The sequence below is a fragment of the Tachysurus vachellii genome, chromosome 19, assembly GCF_030014155.1.
Source record: "Tachysurus vachellii isolate PV-2020 chromosome 19, HZAU_Pvac_v1, whole genome shotgun sequence".
Lineage (NCBI taxonomy): Eukaryota > Metazoa > Chordata > Actinopteri > Siluriformes > Bagridae > Tachysurus > Tachysurus vachellii.
This window is the reverse complement of record NC_083478.1, coordinates 15,248,240-15,269,922: the sequence shown is the minus strand read 5'-3', so window position 1 is coordinate 15,269,922 and position 21,683 is coordinate 15,248,240. Positions and strand designations below refer to the sequence as shown.

At 35.8% G+C, this 21,683-nt stretch overlaps 2 protein-coding genes across 5 annotated transcripts; both read right to left on the bottom strand.

Moving 5' to 3' along the window:
* Positions 1–3,820: 3,820 nt before the first annotated feature.
* LOC132862522 (solute carrier family 26 member 9-like) lies at positions 3,821–12,591 on the bottom strand. 4 transcript variants are annotated; one of them, XM_060894568.1, is made up of 21 exons: positions 12,536–12,591; positions 11,888–12,025; positions 11,660–11,799; positions 11,349–11,459; positions 10,896–11,071; positions 9,585–9,749; positions 9,248–9,400; positions 9,038–9,120; positions 8,804–8,951; positions 8,500–8,613; positions 7,457–7,534; positions 7,276–7,371; positions 6,967–7,073; positions 6,796–6,865; positions 6,579–6,671; positions 6,284–6,439; positions 5,826–6,071; positions 5,249–5,303; positions 4,832–4,968; positions 4,656–4,718; positions 3,821–4,495 (listed from the first exon to the last, which is right to left on the bottom strand). In XM_060894568.1, the coding sequence occupies exons 2-21, from the start codon at positions 12,010–12,012 to the stop codon at positions 4,484–4,486; spliced, it is 2,328 nt and encodes a 775-aa protein (XP_060750551.1). In that variant the 5' UTR covers positions 12,013–12,025; positions 12,536–12,591; the 3' UTR covers positions 3,821–4,483. The 4 variants fall into 4 exon arrangements, with proteins under 4 accessions (XP_060750551.1, XP_060750554.1, XP_060750553.1 ...); XM_060894571.1 differs by having other exon boundaries at positions 5,826–6,047; XM_060894570.1 differs by having other exon boundaries at positions 6,290–6,439.
* Positions 12,592–14,131: 1,540 nt separating this feature from the next.
* slc48a1a (solute carrier family 48 member 1a) lies at positions 14,132–15,770 on the bottom strand. The gene is given in 4 exon segments (XM_060894588.1): positions 14,132–14,229; positions 14,965–15,065; positions 15,067–15,097; positions 15,767–15,770. Coding segments are annotated over 4 exon segments (234 nt in total).
* Positions 15,771–21,683: the final 5,913 nt, after the last annotated feature.

The following is a 21,683-nucleotide window of genomic DNA, read 5'->3' as shown; positions in this document are numbered from 1 at the left end:
AAGAGACAATGCCCTGAGATTAATTTCAATTATGCAACACCTTCGATTTGATGACAAGGACACGCGGGCAGAACGGGTGAAAACAGACTGGTGATGATTTGCTGCGATCTCCGACATCTGGACACGCTTCAACAAGAACTGTGCTGAGAGTTTCACTCCAGGAGAACACATGACCATAGATGAACAGCTGTTCCCTAACAAATTTGGGATCAAGTCCTGGATGGAAGTTCTTCTATAACCACATGAAGGTATGTGAATGTGTGTATAATTTTACACCAGTGCTACAATGTTTTCTGATGTGTACTATACAGGCCTATAGAAAAAGCACATATACTCATGACTCTCTCTCTCTCTCTCTCTGCTTTTACAGTGTGGTGTAAACGTGTTGGACCAAATGGCGTGGATGTATTCCGTAAGAGCAGCAACACGCAGATGGCTAGTAGTGGTTTTTTACAATATGCTGGACCTGGCGGCTGTAAATGCCTACATTTTGTACAAGGCATGTACAGGGTGGACAGGCAAAAGAAGATTGTTTCTGAGACTTCTAGCTAAAGAACTTCGTTGCTGATTCATGCAGCACAAGGAAATATTGGCACAGAGGCAGGCTGCTGAAGCTGCTGCAGCTGCTGTGCCAGGGACTGTACAGACAACGCAGTGCCAGGTGCAAGAGAGCTGCAACAGGAATTGCTGCAGGTTTACCTGTGCAACATGTCAGAAATTCACCTGTGCCAAATGCAGGGACGATGGACACTGGGTCTGCAAACTCTGTAAAGTTTGAAACACTTTAAAATAAAACAGACTTGTGTATCCATATATTGTGAATGTGTGTCTTTTGTATAAATATGGCAGGCATTTCTGAAGGTTTCCATGTCACACCCAAATACTCTGTGGGTCCAGGTTGCGGAGTGAAGCACGAGCGATTTGCTACTGCACTGGGCATTCCAATGTCCTCCTCTACCCACACAGTGCCGTCTTTTGCCGTCTGGCTCAGACAGGGCTTCCCAGTACCACGGTGCATCTTCCGTGGAGGCATGTTGGGTTCTTGTTCCGTCTCAAAATTCACTTTTGGTGTTATAATTCAGTGATGGCCAATGAAAATGAAATGACATCATTTTATTCTGTATGTGTACGAACAGGGGGACACGGTGGCTTAGTGGTTAGCACGTTCGCCTCACACCTCCAGGGTCGGGGTTCGATTCCCGCCTCCGCCTTGTGTGTGTGGAGTTTGCATGTTTGCAAGTTTGCAGGTTTCCTCCGGGTACTCCGGTTTCCTCCCCCGGTCCAAAGACATGCATGGTAGGTTGATTGGCATCTCTGGAAAATTGTCCCTAGTGTGTGATTGCGTGAGTGAATGAGAGTGTGTGTGTGTGCCCTGCGATGGGTTGGCACTCCGTCCAGGGTGTATCCTGCCTTGATGCCCGATGACGCCTGAGATAGGCACAGGCTCCCCGTGACCCGAGGTAGTTCGGATAAGCAGAAGAAGATGAATGAATGAATGAATGTGTACGAACATGTCAAAAACCATGGACCATAACTTCACTCAGCTTATGACATTTGTGTACAAACATACATTGGAGACTGAAGTGTTAGCAAGTTTTCATGTCATTGTATTAGCAACTTTTCATTCTGTTTTCACACAATTTTTTATAAATAAAACAGACTATTTTGTATAGATACAGCAGGCATTTCTGAAGGTTTCTATGTCACACACAGAGGTTTGGCCTCTTGGATCTGAGCTACTCTGAGTGAACAAATGCAAATGTGCCAGGCCTCACAGGTAATGGGTGTGTTTGCACAACAAAAGCAGGAGAACAATGGAGCTGTAGGGGTGCTAGTAGGTGTGAGGTCCAGGGAATTTACGCAAATTTGCACAGGGTTAGTAAATCTAGTTAATCAGTGTATCTAAAAACAGGAGCGCCATCATAGCCCATGGCAGAGGGAGAGTGCCCCAAAAAAAACACAGTATAAGACACATTGTACACCACCATGGCCCATGGCAGAGGGAGAGTGCCCCAAAAAACCACAGTATAAGACACATTTTACACCATCATGGCACATGGCAGAGGAAGAGAGCCCCAAAAAACCAAAGTATAAGACTAGACTACACGAAAGTGTACCATGTCTTATAAGCGTTAAACATAATGACAATCTTGCACTCTGTAAAGTCTGTAAAGTTTGTCAGCATTGCCCATGGCGGGGTAAATGATTGTAAAACACGTGTTGACGTGACTTCAACAAGTTTTATTACATCTTCAGCTTATATAAATAGTAAAAGTGATCTACATATTTTAATATAATTAACAAATATTTGGGTAACACTTTACAATAAGGTTCATTAGTTAGGTTGGGATGTCTGCCAAACCTAAACCAACTTGTTGCCTAGAAAAGATGCCAAGCATCCAGATCTGACAAAATGGCATAAGAGCAAAGAAAACTGAATGTTTTGATTTGTTATTTTTTGTTGAAAAGCACACATTTTATCTATATTTCCTGGGTTTTTTGGACCATGCTCATATTTTGACAGGAGATATTTTTATGGAGAGTTAAATATTTAAAGTTTAAGTTTATTTTTTATAAAATGGCAAATTTAATGTTTTAATTTGTTATTTGTACTTTTGTGGGAAAGCATAATTTTTTTGTTCATAGTTGTAACTTTGATAATTTTGTAATTATCATTTTGACAAGTATTCTAAGTTATATAAAGTTTAAGTTTAATTATTCTGGAATAATATTCCTGTCTGTTTCTATTCATATTTATGTTAAAAAAAAACATTTAGTTTTAGCGTGTTCAATAAATATTTATCCTGTTCGGCTCGCGACCTAAAGTGTGCTTTGAGTTTTGGCCCCGTGTGCAATTGAGTTTGACACCTCTGACCTAGGCTGAATGGCATTTACAGTAGGTTTGTGTCTGTCAATAGCTTAACAATTATTAGAGCTCAATAATTATTAGAGTTGACTAATGCATCATCTCAAGAACAACAATAATAACTATTGTTATTATAATTGTTTTTTTTTTTTTTCCTTCGGCAGAATTATGAAGTATCTGCTACTAAAGTCGTGAATTTAACCGTAAGAAGTCTCATAAGAAATTGTGATGCATGTCATTTAAGGCAGAACCTTTCATGCTTTACAGATGACATGTAATATTATGTAGCTTAGCAGAGTGAAAAGAGAATCACCACACAGATGGGTTTTATTAATGGTTGTCACATTTTATAATGTGTTATTTCATTGAAATAAAAACCAATCATCCATGCTAATAATCTTTTAAGATTATTTATTAAAATTTCCCCTACCATGTTATAGTCACAGACAAACTACAAGAAGAAAATATAGAGATTGGTTACACATTTAAATAAAAAGCAATATAAAGTGAATTGGTAAGGTTTTGAGTAATCACAAACCACCAGAACAGGTTCAATGTGAATTGGTATTAATTCTAGGATCTCTGACAATGTACTAGAGAGCCAATTTTCATGCAAAATATTCTAAATCTTTTGATGATGATGATTGGGTGTCAGTGTTGTCTGTGGTGTCTGACTAAATGCCTCCCATACTCTAGGTTTTAAGCTACATTGAAATCTGTGGATATCATTTCCTGCCAGATAATAAGCTAATTAACTGAACTTGTGTTAAAGTTTGTGTACTAGAAGCAAAGAGTCATTATAATGCAAATGTGCTTGAGATGAGGTCCAAGATTGAACCTGTTCTCTAAGGTGACATATAGGTATAATTCATGAAAGCAAAATGCTTTCCACAGCATAAAAAATACATTATTATTTTTGAAAGAAATGTAATTGGAATGATACACAGCAGGATATAGTAAACAAAAATGTGTTTAATAAGTTTATAATTTCTTACTTCTTAATAATCTAAATGTTGCAGAATAGCAGTTTACAGTTTCATTACATCCAAATTACATCCACAACACACAGACAGATTTGGTAAACTAGTATACACACAGTAAACTAATCAGCTTAGATACTTTCCCTATTTTCTCTTTTACTTCTTGATGGATTATTCCAAAGTGTTAACGAATATCATGTGTATACTACCATCTCCTGAAAGGGTATGTAGCCCTTCATTAATGGTCAAAAGAAAAACTAGGACCTATTTCAGTTTCAGATCTTAATATGAACACCACTTTATCTAAAAATAACAACTTTGGCTCTTATATGTTGGTCTTAAAACATTAAATGATTAGTTTTTAAAGTATAAATAATTAGGCTGTATGTATATGTTAAATTCATATTATACAAAATAATTTTTCTATAATTTTAATCAAATTACTACTTTGCAGAAAGCACAGTCATACACAGTTTACTGTAGGTATTGTCTAAAGATTATTGATTTTGTCCCTGAACTGGTGAACGGATAAATAACAATATGTACTTCATATTAAGCAAAATCCTCTATAAAAGATCTTACAAGACAAATCATGTGTTAATACTGTCAAACCAGCTACTTTCATATTCTTCTGAGCTCAGAAGAGTTCCTGTGGAAAAAATATAAGAATGGCACCTTTTCAATCATCAGCGTCAAACATTCACTAGAATTAAACTTGTTCACTTGTTTACAGATCATGAGATACAAGCTTTTAATTTTAATGTCAGGGAATATCATTCCAACATTTTAGTATTAGGGTTTTCTTTTACCTGCTCCAGATCCTGTTCATCTTCTTCTATATCAAATGCCAATTTTACCCTTTTCTTGTCTTCCTGCATATTAAGCACATATGTATAGTATACACAGTATAGGCAGGTAATACAAAATACTATACAAATTACTACCTAAATTTCCTAAAACTTTCTAGTCCTTGCATTTGATTTACCTGTTCCGTAGTTACGGGAGTCAGTGACTTGTACTGGGCAAAAAGTATTGCATCATGGACTGAGAGGAATATGTGATTAGGAGTAATACCGCTCTCCTCAAACACTCCTCCAGCCTCAAGCTCTTCAAATACCTGAGCTAAAACAACACACATCCAAGCTAGTAGTTTATACAGTACCCGTTATCTTTTACCTATTTAAGCACTATATAAATATATCGAATTTGAATTAAAATATGTTGCATTTGGTTTATTTGCATATGGTGCAAAACTGCAGATCCAAAGCAAACCCAAGAAGAAAAGTCTAGGACAAAGAACATAACCTGAACATAACCCAAGCAAGTCTTTACACAATACTGTATAGACTTCCTGCCTCAACACAGTGCAGATATTATGAGTGATGAAAAAAAAAGCATTTACCTTGCACATTTGCTAAGTATAGTCTAATCCCCAGCATACTATATGTGTTGCTCATCTGCAAGAAAATAATTATAAATGACATTAAAGTCATATATTTCTGATTAAATAGCTATCACAGATATGTAGTCATATGAAAAAAATATATATATGTATAGTGTTTTATGTAATGTTAAATACACATCACTGTGGAGTTCTTTATTGTGGTGGGTCAGGATTTTATATTAGTTGGTGTTTTCTCTGTAAAATGTCTTATTACATTTTAAGAGAGAAAAATAGAGATGCTCCTTAGGGAATCACAGTTTATAGTTTTTATAATGTATGTGATTAAAAAGAACTTGTTGGCTATCCACATAGCAGAACATACCTATAAAATATTGTGTAAATGTGCTGTTCTTCAATAACTACAAAATGCTAGCACTGGCAAATTGTTGTGTTAGAAACATGTGCTTTGTGTTAATGGAAAATAATTAATGTTAATGTGCTCTTACATGAAAATAATTAATGTTAGGTCAGCACCACCATTAATTATTTTCCTGTAACATAACACATTTTCATGTTTAAATTCTTGTTTATTGACCTTAGTAAGAACTTTAATGCCCATCAGATCGATGAAACAGACTCCCCCCAGGTCCAAGATAAGAGTATGAAAAGGAACAGGCTGCATCTCCATCATAACAGGAGGGGCGCTGGCAGACACTGTCTCTGGAAGCTGGTCAGCGGGGTTAATGATATCGCAGTATGGATTGATGTAACTCATGGGCATATTATCGCTGCCTACACCAATCGTGTAAAAGTCACTCTGCAGATCAATTTGTGAAATAGTCTGAAAGTGGAATGGGGAGCAAATAATGGTACTTTACATGAAATTTCAAGTGAGATATTCCAAGAGATTCAACAATTTGATTATATGCATTCAAAACTACTCTAGATGTCTGTATATATCACTTTGACCATCAATGTTCAAAAATAAATGAAATAAAAAATAACAGCCACTTTTATCCATCTGTGATAGTAAATGTGGAAACGTTACTGCACCTGCACCTTCATGGTAACTAGTGAGCTCACTTTCCTCTTTCTGGCAGCTGCCTTCTCCTGACTATGCTTTGCTTTTATTTCTTGGTTTTCTTTCTCCTGTTGTTTTTTCAGAAACTTCTTCCTGGCCAGAAGCATTTTGAATGGATCAAGCCCAGTCTGCAAACCGTCAAAAAATATCTTAATCATAGTATATGGTACCTTATACAGATGTTCAGTAATAGGAATGCACATAATTTAACTGATCAAATAAGAAATACAATCAACACATTTACTGATTAATTCAATGTGATCATACTTTTTTGATAACCTTTCGTCGAAATATCTCTGCATTGGCAAAGTAAAGAGGTGAGCAGTAACTCACTATTTTCACACCTTCAATGGCTTTTATCTAAATAAAATGAATAATAATCATTAAAATACAAAATACTAATCATACCTCACTAATATTGAAATGAATGTAAAAAAAAAAAAAAAAAACAGCAAATACTGAATAGCAAATTCTGAGATATTACCTTTTGGTACACTTTAGGGTTCTTGTACAGGTCTGTATCCAAGACTTGAGCCATTTCTGAGCCATTACGACTAGATGTATCAAAGTCACCAAAAACAACATCATATATAAAAGCATATGAAAAGCATGCCATGTGAGTTCAGTAAAGTCAGTCTATTCAGGGTTCACTTACAATTGAGTCTGGAAAATGACTACCAGAATGGAGAAGCTCACCCCAATAGCAACACCATAAGGCAGACTCAGGAAGAAGGTTGCCAGGAAGGAGACAACCCAAACACACTGTTTTAAAAATTAAAATAAGTGTGTAACTGCCCACAGTTTGATACAGCTCAAAAGGAATATTATACTTTTATTGCTTAAATCCTAAAACATACTACCCTAAATTAATCACTAAAATGGTATACTGCATGTTTCAGTGTTACACAGAATCGCATATTGGTCTCTCTTGAATTTTAGCTATATTAAATAAAGCATAACCCACACAGTCTAGCTTGTTCTTCTTCCAGAGATAGTATGGATCCGAGATCTGCAGTAGAGTGTTCTTCAAATTAACAGCTATGAGAGCTCCTAATACTGACTACAGACAAAAAGATTAATATAGACAAAACTACAGACAAAAGCACAATTTTTTTATTGACATATTGAGATCTGAACTTGCTTACCTTAGGGAGCGGTTTTAGAAAAGCCCCAAGAGCCAGCATAGTGACCATGACAACTACCATAACACACAGACTGGCAAACTGAGAATCAACCACATGACAGTGGTTATAATAATACATAATAACAATAATAATAATTAGTTATTTTAGTTAGTTACACTTTAGATTTTATTCACTTAATGGAATACAGTTTGGGCTGCACATTGCATTCCCAGAAGTCTGCACAAGGAACCCCTTGGTAAATGAGTCTGGATGCTAGTTTATTGCAATTGCACTTACACTCACACACCCATTCACACTACAAACAATTTAGAGATGCCAATCAGCCTACAATGCATTGCTGAGGGAGGAAACCGGAGTACTCCCGAGGCACAGGGAGAACATGCACACACATATGTCATAGGTGGGAATCAACCCCACACCCTGGAAGTGTACAGCAAACATGCTATTAACCAAGACACCATGCCATAATTATTATTATTGTTATTATTTTTATTCTCTCTCTCACTCATTTTCTACCACTTATCCGAACTACCTCGGGTCACGGGGAGCCTGTGCCTATCTCAGGCGTCATCGGACATCAAGGCAGGATACACCCTGGACGGAGTGCCAACCCATCGCAGGGCACACACACACTCTCATTCACTCACGCAATCACACACTACGGACAATTTTCCTGAAATGCCAATCAAGCTACCATGCATGTCTTTGGACCGGGGGAGGAAACCGGAGTACCGGAGGAAACCCCCGAGGCACGGGGAGAACATGCAAACTCCACACACACAAGGCGGAGGCGGCAATCGAACCCCCAACCCTGGAGGTGTGAGGCGAACATGCTAACCACTAAGCCACCGTGCCCCCCTATTATTTTTATTATTTTTATTAAATAATCAAGTTCAGTGAAGGGGCAGATGCATTTTTAAAATAGTATTTAAAAACAGATTAATGGCCATTACAGAGCCTATGTTTCATATGTTGGACTACTTACATATCAGTCTGGTTTTAAAAATTATCAACTATAGAAGAAACACCAGAATGTTGCTTACCTGTGAGGAACCTCCTGCACTGTCCACAGCAAGTGTGACAGACAGAGCGCAGCAGATCACATGAATCTTAAAGAAACCACCCAGGAGATTACTGAATCCCAAAGCTAGCATTTCCTACCAAGCAGGAAAGATAACAACCCGCTATCAATTAAGCAAAGTTGAATTGTGTGTCATATTTGTGTAGTAGAAACATTTGGGTACAGATTTAAGATAAGGTTATATACTATACACTGAAAGCAATCATTTATGAAAGCTTTAACAGTTTGCTATCATATTTTAGGCAAAATCTTTTCCACAAGTATACCTGATTGGGATCCACATCATAACCATGTTTGGTGGCCAGCGTCCGGCCCATTGCCAAATTGATGACATATCCCACAATGGCCAGTGAGAAAGCTGTACTTAACATTTCCCCCCACTCCAACACTCTAGGCAGGATTGGGGAAGGAAATCTAAAAGAAGACACTGTGACTTAGCCCACAAGCAAGGTTTTACAATAGGAAATGTAAAGCTCCAATCCAGTTGATATATCGCTCACCCCAAAGGGATTTCTCCTACAACATCAATGTGGTACTTCTCAGGCAGATCCAATGGCCCAGAGAGGGCAGTGGCGACCACCACCTGCGAAATAAACATTGTCAGTATTGCTAATAGAAGAAAAACACTTCAACATTACTTGGTTTATTGTTTTTTTTTTCCTATAAAATATAATAATGACAACATGATCCTTTTTTCTTTATTAACTTACAACAATTATCTCTATGGGAATAGGGTAAGGGATTTTATGACGGTAGCGAGTGCTGAGTTCTTTTACTATTATTAGCACCACGCTGCTGGCAATTGCAAACACAAGAGAAGCTATGTTGGTGCTGGGCAGGCCTTTACATATGTCTATGAGGGTCTGAAATACAAAAAAAATGACACTATTAAAAAATAGCACACCAAAAGAAAAACATTCAGGAAAATCATAAAAGTACAAAGGTTCATGCCTATGATCTTGAAAAAAGAGATGCATGACTGCATTAGAATTGATGGGGTGATTAAGGGTTAATATTTTTTGTATTATATTCTTAGATAATACTTACATAAATTATAGCCAGAGGACCACTGTATGGTGGTACTGTGATCCCAAATATGTACTTAAGCACAGATATGAGGATCTGCAGCCCAGCAGCTGTCATAAATCCCCTAACAAATGACTCAGATAGGTATATGGCCACAAATCCAAACTGCACCATACCGAGACCAATCTGTTAATGTACCAAAAACAAACACAAACCATTATTCCTACTGACTATTTTTCAAATTAATACTGCATTACTTTTGAATTCTCTGTTGACTGGTTAGAAGGCATTGACAATAAATAGGCTGCATGGTAGATCACAGATTTATATTAATTCACTAATATTTATATATTATTTTCTTTTGTTTACTCTTTAGTCAGCAGGTTTTCAGCCATTGTGGAGCTTTCACAGGAAAGAGACTTAGGACTTTCCAGTTTTTATCTTATTAACTTCAAGAAATAGGTAAGGGAATGACTGTGTCACATAACCTCATGTCACAGACTCTGTTTCACTGCAGCCTACAAACATGGCCAGCAACCATAGCCATAGCCATTGCCAGTAACTACCTACACTCCCATGTTCCTAGTCACCATCCTTCTGAATATGTTCACCTGAGTTCAGGTAGTATGTGCTGTTAGGACTAAAAGTCACATTTTTTCAGTTTATTTTAGGTAAATAAGTAAATATTCAGTTCTCTCACATCTGTAACATTTATAGAGTCTGAACTTGTGCTTCTATATATTTGTTTTTTGGACTAAATATATTCTCTGTTCTTAATTTTAATCATTATATTATGTGTGTAATTTTGTTGATTTTATTTTGCTTTTGTAAAGTGCTTTGAGATGTTCTTTTAAAGGCGCTATAGAAAATAAAGGTTATTATTATTATTATTAACCTCTATTCTGCCTAGCCAGTTGGAACCAGTTTATATCATATGCCCTGCTCTTTGCCCAATGAATATTAGATTGTTTGCACAATGTGCATTTGCATCCTAATTCTAAGTGTTTGTGTTCATGACTGTTTATAGCTGCTACAGCATAACAGATAAGACAGAAGCTAACTAATTAGTAGAAACTAGTAGAAAATGATTTTTAAATAAAATTGTCACATTCTTTAATAAATAAATTTGCTGTAGTAAATTTGCTGTGATATAAATAATATTAATAGATCATGTTACATTAACCCTAACCTTTGGAACACTGTTAATGAATTAGAAAAACAGAGAAACAGCACACCACATCAGGATTTATTCCTCATGTAATTCAAATAAATAAAAAGTAATCAGGGTGTCCAATATAGTGATGAACACTACCTGCATTTTTGGTCAATCACCTGTATGATGGCAGTCAAACAAGCCAAGGTGCCTGATATGGCCAATCGAGCCTCATTCATCTTCTGCTCATCTACTACAGTGGCATTGAGAGTTGTGTTAAAATAGCTATAATCTGATTCAGGTGCCAGCTGAAGACATACTATACCCACCATGATACTCAGCACAGCAAAAGTACCTGTGTGAAAAAAAGTATAACAACATATTCACTGGCAACTCCACCCAATAAACCAATATACCAAGTACACCAGAAGTAGTAGTACTAAGGGTGATGGCATTTGTTTGACATTTGTGGTTGACATGCATTGTAATCAACACACATTCTCTTTTGAAGTAAAAATAATCACATGTATGTTGCTTAAAATTTAAGTAGCTCTAATATAAAATATCTTCTAATGTCCGAATAATTTTGACCAAAATACAAAATCAAATATATTTAAACAATCAAAATTTACCTGGTACCATCTGGTGGGCTGTACCCATGAAGAAGTATGGAATAAGAGGAAAGAAAGATGAATAAAGTCCATTGACTGGAGGTAAATTGGCCAAAAGAGCAAAGGCCATGCCTAAATAAAGAAGATAGGACAGAATAAACCAAATTAATTATACTCTATATGGCCAAAAGCTTGTAGAAACCTGATCATACCCATGTGTTGGCCTTCCCCCAAACTGTTGCCATAAAGTTGCAATTTTCTTTAAAGGAGTAAATATTTTAAAATGGCAGCTCCATATTGCAAATAGTCCATAAGACATAAATAACACAAACCCTGTGGAACTTGAATTGTGCCTGCACTGACTCCACTGATGACATCACATACAAGGTTCTGCCTGAAATTGTACTTGGGAAGCCAGCTAAGCACGGGCAGATGTCTGAAGAAAAGACTTTTCAGTCGTCCACTGGAGCATCTGCATCATTTGCATGCACATTAAAATGTATACAATTGCATATAATTAAGAGAATTTAAACTTCCACAAATAAGCTTTGGTAACATACCTGAAAAACTTTCTGACTTTCTCCCCTAAAGGATAGTTCCTCCTTTTCCTATTAAACTCCTCATCAAAATCTTGTTGAGAGTAGGATGGTCGGTCTACTGAATAGCGAGGACAATCTCGGTGCATGATACTAGCTAGTCTTTAAAAAAAGAATCATTAGACGCACACACACACACGCGTGTTGAAGGTTTTAGATGACCAGGCGTCAAAACTCAATATCTAAATGCACATAAAGTGTGTGTGAACATGCTGATAAACCTTCTTTTGTATAGCATTTTGAAGTTCTTATCTGACCTTGAGAGCATTTGTTTGACCAGTACTGTGTGTTTGGAAACACACAGTTTCATTTTAACAGCTGTAATTGCTTAAAAATGATTGAAGAACATATTATTTCATTAGAAAAAAATGTGGTTTAAAGTTATTCAGTATCATTCATTTGGATTTGGTAGAAAAGCAGGTACAAATATATATGACAATATATTAATGTAATGTAAATGTTTATGTTTAAAGAATAAGGCGATTGTGTATGAAACTTCTGAAACAAATTAACTTGTAAGCACTTTATTGGTTAACAGGTAATCAATGCATGTAGTAAAGCAAGCCAAAGACCAAGTAACAGAAAAATATATCAGAAAGCCAAGGTCATTACCTGTTTCACGGATGTTCTGTTCCTGAAAATGCTTTAGATGTTGTAAGCTCAAAATGGTTCCAAGATAATTAGTGCCCTGATTCTTACTGGTAATGTTATTTGAAGGGTGGAGCTTGCATATTATCTTTGTTGGCAAAGTCACCTAACACAGACTTGTCTTTTATATTTTTTGAACAACTCAATAATAAAAACTATTTATTTCATGAATAAAAAAATAAATAAAAAGAATAATTTCATTAAAATTTCAAATAAATTTCTTTAAATGGTCTGGTTGATTTTGCCTTTGCAAACCCAGACTTTTTTCACAGGATGGACATTTCACATATATTCAAAGCCTTCTTGATTTCCCAAAAGTAAAAAACTCACATGACAAATTAATATGTAGATATATTCACCAGGAATATACACTAATTAACCAACCATTCATATTTAAATCTCTGTCTCTACACAATAAAATAACATTTAGTGACATTTGGGGAAATAAATACTGTACAGCCATTTTCCCACTCATACACACATATAATATTAAAGTAACAATGACAGAATACGACTTAGGCACTAAGACAACTCATTTAGAAAGAAAAAAACGTTCTATGAGAAGAATGTAAATAATAAATACACACTGTTATTACTGTTTTACTGCAATAATAAACAATAACAAAGCATTCTAAACATGTGCAATAACAGAAATAACATCAATTGAAAAATGTATATTTTTCATATATGTAAAATACTCTTTTTATACATTTTCGTTTTTGTATATACTGTATATTATATTGTGGGACGAATAAAGGAATATCTTTTTTTATCTTATCTTGTCTGGACATGTATGAATATCTGGAGAACCTTAATAAATACAGTCCCAGCATGGAACAATGAGGCAAATTCATTTGCTTTTGCTATACACTAAAGATATTTGAGTTTGACATCAAAGATCAATAAGAAACTATAGAGCAGAATTACAGTGAAACACTACAACCCCGCGATTCCTCCTCCGAACCACCAGAGGGAAACCTCACCGGAATACTTAAACTTTCATTTTACTTCTGGGTATACGGTATATTAAACCACGTGCATTGTTGTTAATATATGTAATTGTACCATGTTACACAAATGAAAATGCAATACACAGATAAAGATTATTTTATCTAGATGACTTTTCACTAATGTCTAAGTGTAACATTGTGTAGTTGCTAATATAAAACACAGTTTGCCTAAAGGCTTATATGGCTAAATAAAACAAACACCAGAACATCTGAGAATGAGTCAGAATTAGGTGATCACTGGATTTTGTTGCATTGTGCCAAAAATAAACAATTACACCAGAAAATGAATTTTGCTGTGCACACAAAGTAATCACGTTTTTTATAAATAAAACATTAAATATTCAACAGAATATTATTAACCAGGCAACACCTGTATACACTTAAATGTAAAAAGAATGTAATGCATAGATGCAGGAAACCATCTGCTGATGGTTTCTGGAAGCTTCTGTTATCTGAGTGACAGTCTAACTGTTCAATTTATATGTATTAATGGTTGCATTAACGTGAAAGAAAAACTATTCCATGTATTCCTGTTTGGTGAGCCTTGCTTTTAAATGCTGATGTCAGCAAACTTCTGATGGTAGCGATAAGAACACAAGCCAAGAAGGAATGCCCATGTCAGTGTCAAGAAGCTCCACACACAGGACCAGGGTTGTAATGTAACGGAGTACAAATACTTCGTTACCGTACTTAAGTAGAAATTTCACGTATCTGTACTTTACTTCGCTATTTAAATTTATGTCAACTTTCACTTTTACTCCACTACATTTCCTAGATAAAATGTATACTTTTACTCCGCTATATTTCCACTAAGCATCTTCGTTACTCGTTACTACAAACTAAAATCAGTAGAAATGTGTGACTGCAATAAGGGAGGTTTGGCGAATCACTGCTCCTAGATTGCATTACGCACATCCGCGCGCTCTACGGAGAAGCACAGGCACGCGCACTGTGCACGCACAGTCAGAGCTTTAGGCATTTATCTATAACGTTAATCGGCGGAAAGCCGCAAATACGGCAACCAAAAGCAGTGAAATTTCACTATTCTTATTACCAGAGTTGTAGCACAAACAAAATATTAATGCAAACAATCCATTCAATACTAAACAAAAATAACATTTATTGATTTGGTCTTTGTCTTGTGCATATTTTTATTAATGACTGCATTACTGGCATCATTACATCATGCATAAAATTTTGGTGTCCACTTTTGCCATTTTAAATAATACCACAACTATTGGCGTACTATGTGGTCATATAATATATAATATAAAACTCTTCTTGTTTTAAATTCTCACTGAGGGCTAAACCCCCTAAAGAGGAAATCCTAGAACCGCCCCTGCTCTTATGCCTACCGAAAATCACTGAAATTTTACTTTTTACTTTTATAAGCAGCAACAGTTAACATAGAGAAAAGTGAACTAATAATCATGAAAAGTTTAAGTCCCTTCAGCCATGTGTCCAAGTAATCCTGAAGCTACATTATGTGTGACCAGCACCGAAAGGGCTAGCACTCCTGAAAACACACAACACTCACTTTACTCTATCCATTTACTGTAGATTTACAGGTAATTTCCAACAGCATTTTACTGTATTTCCATTACAATAACATGTACAGTAACATGCTTAACCTTTACAGAATGGCTATAAATATATAGCAGTTTTCTTTTTTCAACATGCTTCATCTATTATACAGTATCGTAATATGGAGACATTGCATTCTGGGGTTGATATTCTTCACAGCCATTTCAGGTTCTAGACGTTTATATGTCGAGCAAATGCATTTTTTCTCTCCAAGGTTTAATGTGATTTTGGGAACAGACATTTGTGCCTGAACTGTAACCAGATTTGCCAGTGGAACATTAATGAACAAACTCCAAAAATAATTATTAGTGCTGAAAGGTGATATGGCAAAAGTTACCATTTATCCTTCATACAGCATTCACTGGAAAGGTAATTTTTTGGTTCTTGCAATTTTTGGTTGAATGATATGCTGAAGACCCAGTGCTAAAAGAAAAACCATTGTGCTCAATTTGATTACTAACATAAACATACACTTAAACATATATTTTAATAAATACTTTTAGTTTCACATTTTAAATTACACTTCCAGCCTTGCACAAGTATTCATCCTTTTTACATTTTGTAGTGCTACAACTTTGGACTTGGAAGTTTGCTGTTAAACCCATTGTTATTGTGCAACCAGATGCGTTCAGAAGTCTCATCATTACTTTACTTATTGTTATGCACAGGATACTAATAAATATTGCAAATACATATAAAGCACCTTCTATAGAAATGAGGTTGGATGAAGTATATTGACATGTCTTACTTTAATGACTGATAGTATTGTTCAATAACATTATCATGAATGCAGTCTATCTATGCATAGTTCTCCATATTATACTCAATAATCATTTATTGATTACTAATCAATTATTGGCCTATGTACTAAGCATACAGTATAAAGCTTATGCTGTGGCCCTACTTCCTTTGATTTGTAAAGGATGCTCAAGATGTGTAAAACAAGTAACAGGAAGCTTAAATGACAGTAATTTGTGACATGCATTTACACAGATGTGCATACATTCACAGAGCCCCAGGAGGCTCACATGGCCAATCAGTGCGTGACAGGAAGTTGGTAAGTATTTTACTTTCACTCGCATGAAATCAAAAGGCAGATGCATTCTCTGATGATCTACCAAACCACAAGTAGAGAGCAAATAGAAAACAAAAGAAAAAAGACAAACAGCAGAAAGTTTAAAGGTGAAAAAGAAAGAGTGAAAAAAGAAAAAGACTACCTAACAGAGTTGTAAGTATACATTTAAAGTTCATCAAGTCATATTCTTTGTGTCTGAGTGCAGGTTTTATTGGTGTGTGTGTGTGTGTGTGTGTGTGTGTGTGTGTGTGTGTGTGTCTGTGTCTGTGTGTGTGTCTGTGTGTGTGTTTATTGGAATTCCTTCAGGAGTTTTTCTCCAGGACATTAAATCTGACATAGCTCGGTACGCAATATGGTATTTGTACAATTGATTAGAAAATAAAGATTAGTTTTGTAATGTTCTAATGCATTCTACATAACAGAAATTGATTTATACCCATAGAACTGATATACAGGAAACAGTGTTTGATAGCCAAGATGAGAGCAATAAAGAACAGTAAAGTATCGCTTCAACCTCCTTGTCTGTCTGTATAATTTCTACAGCTTAACTGATATAAACAGTTTACTTTAGCTGGCAATGGGTTTTAAATAGGAAGAAAATAGAAAAAGGAATTTTTCACTAGAGAAACAACAGATTTAATATTATTTGTATTACATGTTCTAAAGTGAAGAGAGACTTTATGAGTCTGTTATGTGCATAATTTGAATGTATCTATGCATGCATCTGAGCATTTGTTCATGTGCATGCCTTCTAAATGCCTCAAACAACAGTACAGAGACAGTACTGTTGAGAAATTACTGTTGAGAAAGTACTGTTGAGAAGTCAATGAGAAAAGAAAGTACATTCCAAACAGCTGGTGAAGTGGTACAGGAAATCCCACTCCCATAGGAACTGTGTGCATGTATGCATTTACACAAATTCAATTCAGTTTTATATTTAACTTTTTTTATATATTAACACTGGACATTATCCCAAAGCAGCTCAAAGAAATCTTGATATAAAATTTTAAATTAAAGTTCTAAATTTATCCTAGATGTGATGGTGGCAAGGAAAAATTCCCTGATGACAAGAGAAAGAAATCAGAGAAAGATAAGACTCAGAAGGCAGCCTATTCTCTTGTGGATGACACTCTAGGATTAAAATATAGAACTACAGTATATTAACTTCTATAACCAAGCACAGAAAGAGAGATAGCTGAAGGTTAATGCATGTTTTAACTAACTCCAATATATGTTATTAATTATCTGACTTCAAAATATAATAATTAATATCCTACTAGTCAATGGTAGAAGTGTAATATGTCAGTATTCCAGTGATTCTTACTCTAAAACAACTTCAATCAAGGTTTCATCATATGATTGTGTATATGTCAAAGGCCTTTTTAGCCTATTTATAAAGTTTTCAATTTTCCAATTTATAGGATTTTCCAATATATAGCCGTGGCCAAATGTTTTGAGAATGAAACAAATATTCAATTACAATCATTTAATAAGTGTTAAAAGCATTTATTGTCAATTACATAAAGTTTATGCAAAGAGTCAATATTTTAACATTATCAAAGTCTTTATCAAGACCTCTGCAATTTGCCATACATGCTGTCAATCAACTTCTGGGCCATCAATACTGGTTAACAATATCCCATTCTTGTATAATCAATGCTTGGAGTTTGTCAGAATTTGTTGGCTTTTGTTTGTCCACCCGCCTCTTGGGGATTGACTACAATTACTCAATTAAGGTCTGTGTTGTTTCCTGGCCATGGACCCAGAATTCTGATGTTTTATTTCACAAGCCACTTAGTTATCACTATTACTTTATGGCAATGTGCTCCATCATGCTGGCAAAGACATTGTTCATCACCAAACTGTTCATGGATGGTTAGAAATTGATCTCAGAGAATGGTTTTGTACCATTCTTTATTCATGACTGTGTTCTTAGGTAAAATTGTGAGTGAGCCCACTCCCTTGGCTGAGAAGAAATCCCACACATGAATGATCTCAGGATGCTTTACTGTTAGCATGACACAGGACTGATGGTAGAGCTCACCTCTTCTTCTCCAGACAAGCGGAACGGGGATTCCTCAGTGAAAATTACTTCACCCCAGTTCTCAGCAGTCCAATCCTGTACTTTTTGCAGAATATCTGTCCTTGATGTTTTTCCTGGGGAGAATTGGCTTCTTTGCTGCCCTTCTTAACACCAGGCCATCCTTCAAAAATCTTCACCTCACTGTGTGTGCAGATGCTCTCACACCTGCATGCTGCCATTCCTGAGCAAGCTCTGCATGGGTGGTGCCCCAATCTCACAGCTTTATCAACTTTAGGAGAAGGTGCTGGCGCTTGCTGGACTTTCTTGGGTGCCCTGAAGCCTTCTTAACAACAATTGAACATCTCTCCTTGAAGTTCTTGATGATCTGATAAATGGCTGATTTAGGTGCGGTCTTACTAACATGCGCGAAGTGGAAGCAGGGACTTTAAGGGAAAGGCTGTTACACAAATTGGCCACTTGATTGTATACACTTGATTGAATACATTTTACATCATCCAAACTTTCCAGTTTCTCCACACGTCAAGGCACTGCAATAATCTAACCTGGAGGTGACAAAAGCCTGAGGAAGTTTCTTATTTTAACAATATTTCTCAGAATATTGTATACTATATACAATATATCTGCACCTTTGCAATAGACACCTTTGTCTATTGCTTAAATGGGGCAATAGCAAGCCATTATTTTTAGTGTTGCCAACTTAACAAAAGATTTTGTGTATTTTTTTATTCATTTACAACATTGTGCTGTATGTATCGCAATGGTTGTAATAAATCTCTACCCAGTGCCCTATAATTTATCCATAACATGATGACATTTATTTTCATCAGTGATTCAATTTAGCTGTCAACAAAAACATAGATGTTTCACTAGTTTTTATGCCTTTACCTGTTCATATAATGCGGCCCATTGATAGCAATTTACCCTTAAGACAAGAGCATGCTATCTGATCTAAGGCAACCTTGTGATGCTCCTTATCACAAATGAACCACAGTGATGACACTCCCCCTGTGGAGGTCACAAGGAATTCCTTCACCCAAAACTGATTTTTATATGGCAATGACCTTCACACATACACAGTTAAGGAAAAACTCTAAGCTGTGTGTAGCCCAACATCATCTGCACTAACAAGTAAGAGAAGTGTGCTAGGTACAGAAAAAGAATTGCTGTGTCTTTCACCCTCTGGACTTGACTGATTCCTTTGTCATACATTTAATACAGTTTGACCTAACAGCACTGTAACCCCTGGCTTGCTAATTAGGGACTTATAGCTACATCAAGATATTTGTAAAGCTTTCTGATTGTTTCTTTAAAAATTACCATGATAAAATTTAAAAAGCGCTATATAAATAAAAGTGAATCAAAGTGAATATATTTTTGGTAATCTTGTCCTCAGCATTCTTTGCATGAGCAGCAGATAAAAAAAAGATTATCTGGCTTCAACTGCCTCAAAGGAAGCACGTAATAGCCTTCACCCTCCCAAGGATACTAGTGGTCATATGATAGAGCCAAGATGCCTGATGGATAGGAATTTGCCATGACTAAATTACTGACAAAATCAGGGGGACAAAATTCAGTCAGGTTGACAAAATTAGCTGATAACTAGCTGGCATAATTTAGCTAGAGAAGAAAGTAGCTAGATAGGTGACAGGTAGCTAGACCTACACAGCTGATAGGTAGCTAGACCTACAAATTACTGTTTCATTGTTTTGACAGGAAGGAATTAGTGTTGTATATTTTTATGGATTCAGTTACCAAGCCTTCTGTTTGTATGACTAGTGCTGATATGTTGAAGTTTGACATATCACTCATGTTCCTTACCATTCCTCTGACTGGCAGATAATTACAAATTTCCACCCCTTGTAGTCCAGTATAGTTAAGCCTGTACCCATGACAGGCTCAGATTCTTGTGACAGGAGTGGAATTCTGTGGTCTTCTGCTGTTGTAGCTCATCCACTTCAAGTTACATATTCCTTACATCCTAGTTTGAAATAATATGGCTATTTTCTCTGACCCTTCTTTTCAACAGGGCACTTCCACCCACGCTTATTTTGTTCTTAGCACCATTCTGTGTAAACTCTGTCTAAACTCAAGACACTATGTGTGAAATTCCTATCGAGGTAAAACAGGGCCATCTTTTTGCTAGTTGGGGTACAATTTTAACCTAGTGTATACTGTCCCTTAGTTTGGAGTTCTGTGCAGTTATTTTCATAATGTTCCTCATTTTTATGTATAAGCTATAACTTGTTGTACAAGTCTGAATGCTAGTATTTTTTATTCCTCAAAATAGGTTGCATTGCATAAATGTTGATTGGTGTTTATCAGTATATTTTCGATTTTTGTACATTACATTAAAAAAGTATATATTATATAAATTATAAATTATTATAAATTATAATAATATTGCTTATAATTATTTTCTTCCATAAAATGCTTATTGTACAGTTACATTTTATTGAGCTAAATATTTTGTATTACTGTTGCACTCAGTGATTACTGAAAAGCATACATTAAAATGCCCTCTGTGGTGAAGCTAACATTGATATACATCAGTCATTAATTAACTTATTATTCTATATTTGAACATTATTCTTTCCAAATTTATTTATTAATTATTACTTTTTACTGCTCCTTCCAGCATCCATTGCAGGCATGTCTTCTGAGGAAACACTCATAATGTCTGCACTGCACCAATTCAGGAGGACAACACCTGAGAAGGTATGCTAGTTATGCATGACCTACCATAGGTCATTCATACTACTACTTATACTACTTACCATGCTACTTATACACACATTTTTTGCTGACATTTTTGCACATTTCTCACTGGTTACTCTTCTTATTGGTACTTTGGCAAATTCTGCACATGGACACAAAGTGAGAAGTAGGCTGTGGTCTTTATTGTGGAAAGGACTCAATTGGAAAAGATGTTTATTCCATGAATTACCTTCATATTTAAACATGTTCATGAGGCAACAAAGACCAAGGCAACCCTTATAAATGCCCACGCCCCATTCCCCCAACCACTGCAAGGTACAGATAAGAGATATGCAAAAAGTGGGGGAAAGGCTCAAAGAGGCAAAACAAACAGGGTGTGTTAAAGGATATGATCCGTTGCATAACTATCAATATTTGCATTAAGATATACACTCACCATCCACTTTAATAAGAATTTCTGTACCTCTTGTCATTGACACAATTATCCAGACATTCAGTCAAACAAGTGGCAGGAACATAATGCATAAAATCGATTGATGATTGATGAGTTTTGATGACTGCTACTGGAAATTGTCAATCAGAGTAGAAAATCACATGCCTTACAGTAATATGTTTTTTATTATCATTATTTGTCCCTATCAAATCGAGGATTGGTTGTTGTTGGCAGTTTTTTAACGTTTCAAG

What these genes read in the sequence shown, in the direction of transcription:
- LOC132862522 (XM_060894568.1), bottom strand. Translation starts at nt 12,012, where the DNA reads ATGCACCGAGATTGTCCTCGCTATTCAGTAGACCGACCATCCTACTCT. An exon ending in CACAATTCAAGTTCCACAGG is followed by an intron (nt 11,460 to 11,659) that starts GTTTGTGTTATT and finishes TTCTTTATTTAG; the next exon opens with GCATGGCCTTTGCTCTTTTG. An exon ending in TAGTTACCATGAAGGTGCAG is followed by an intron (nt 6,072 to 6,283) that starts GTGCAGTAACGT and finishes TTCCACTTTCAG; the next exon opens with ACTATTTCACAAATTGATCT.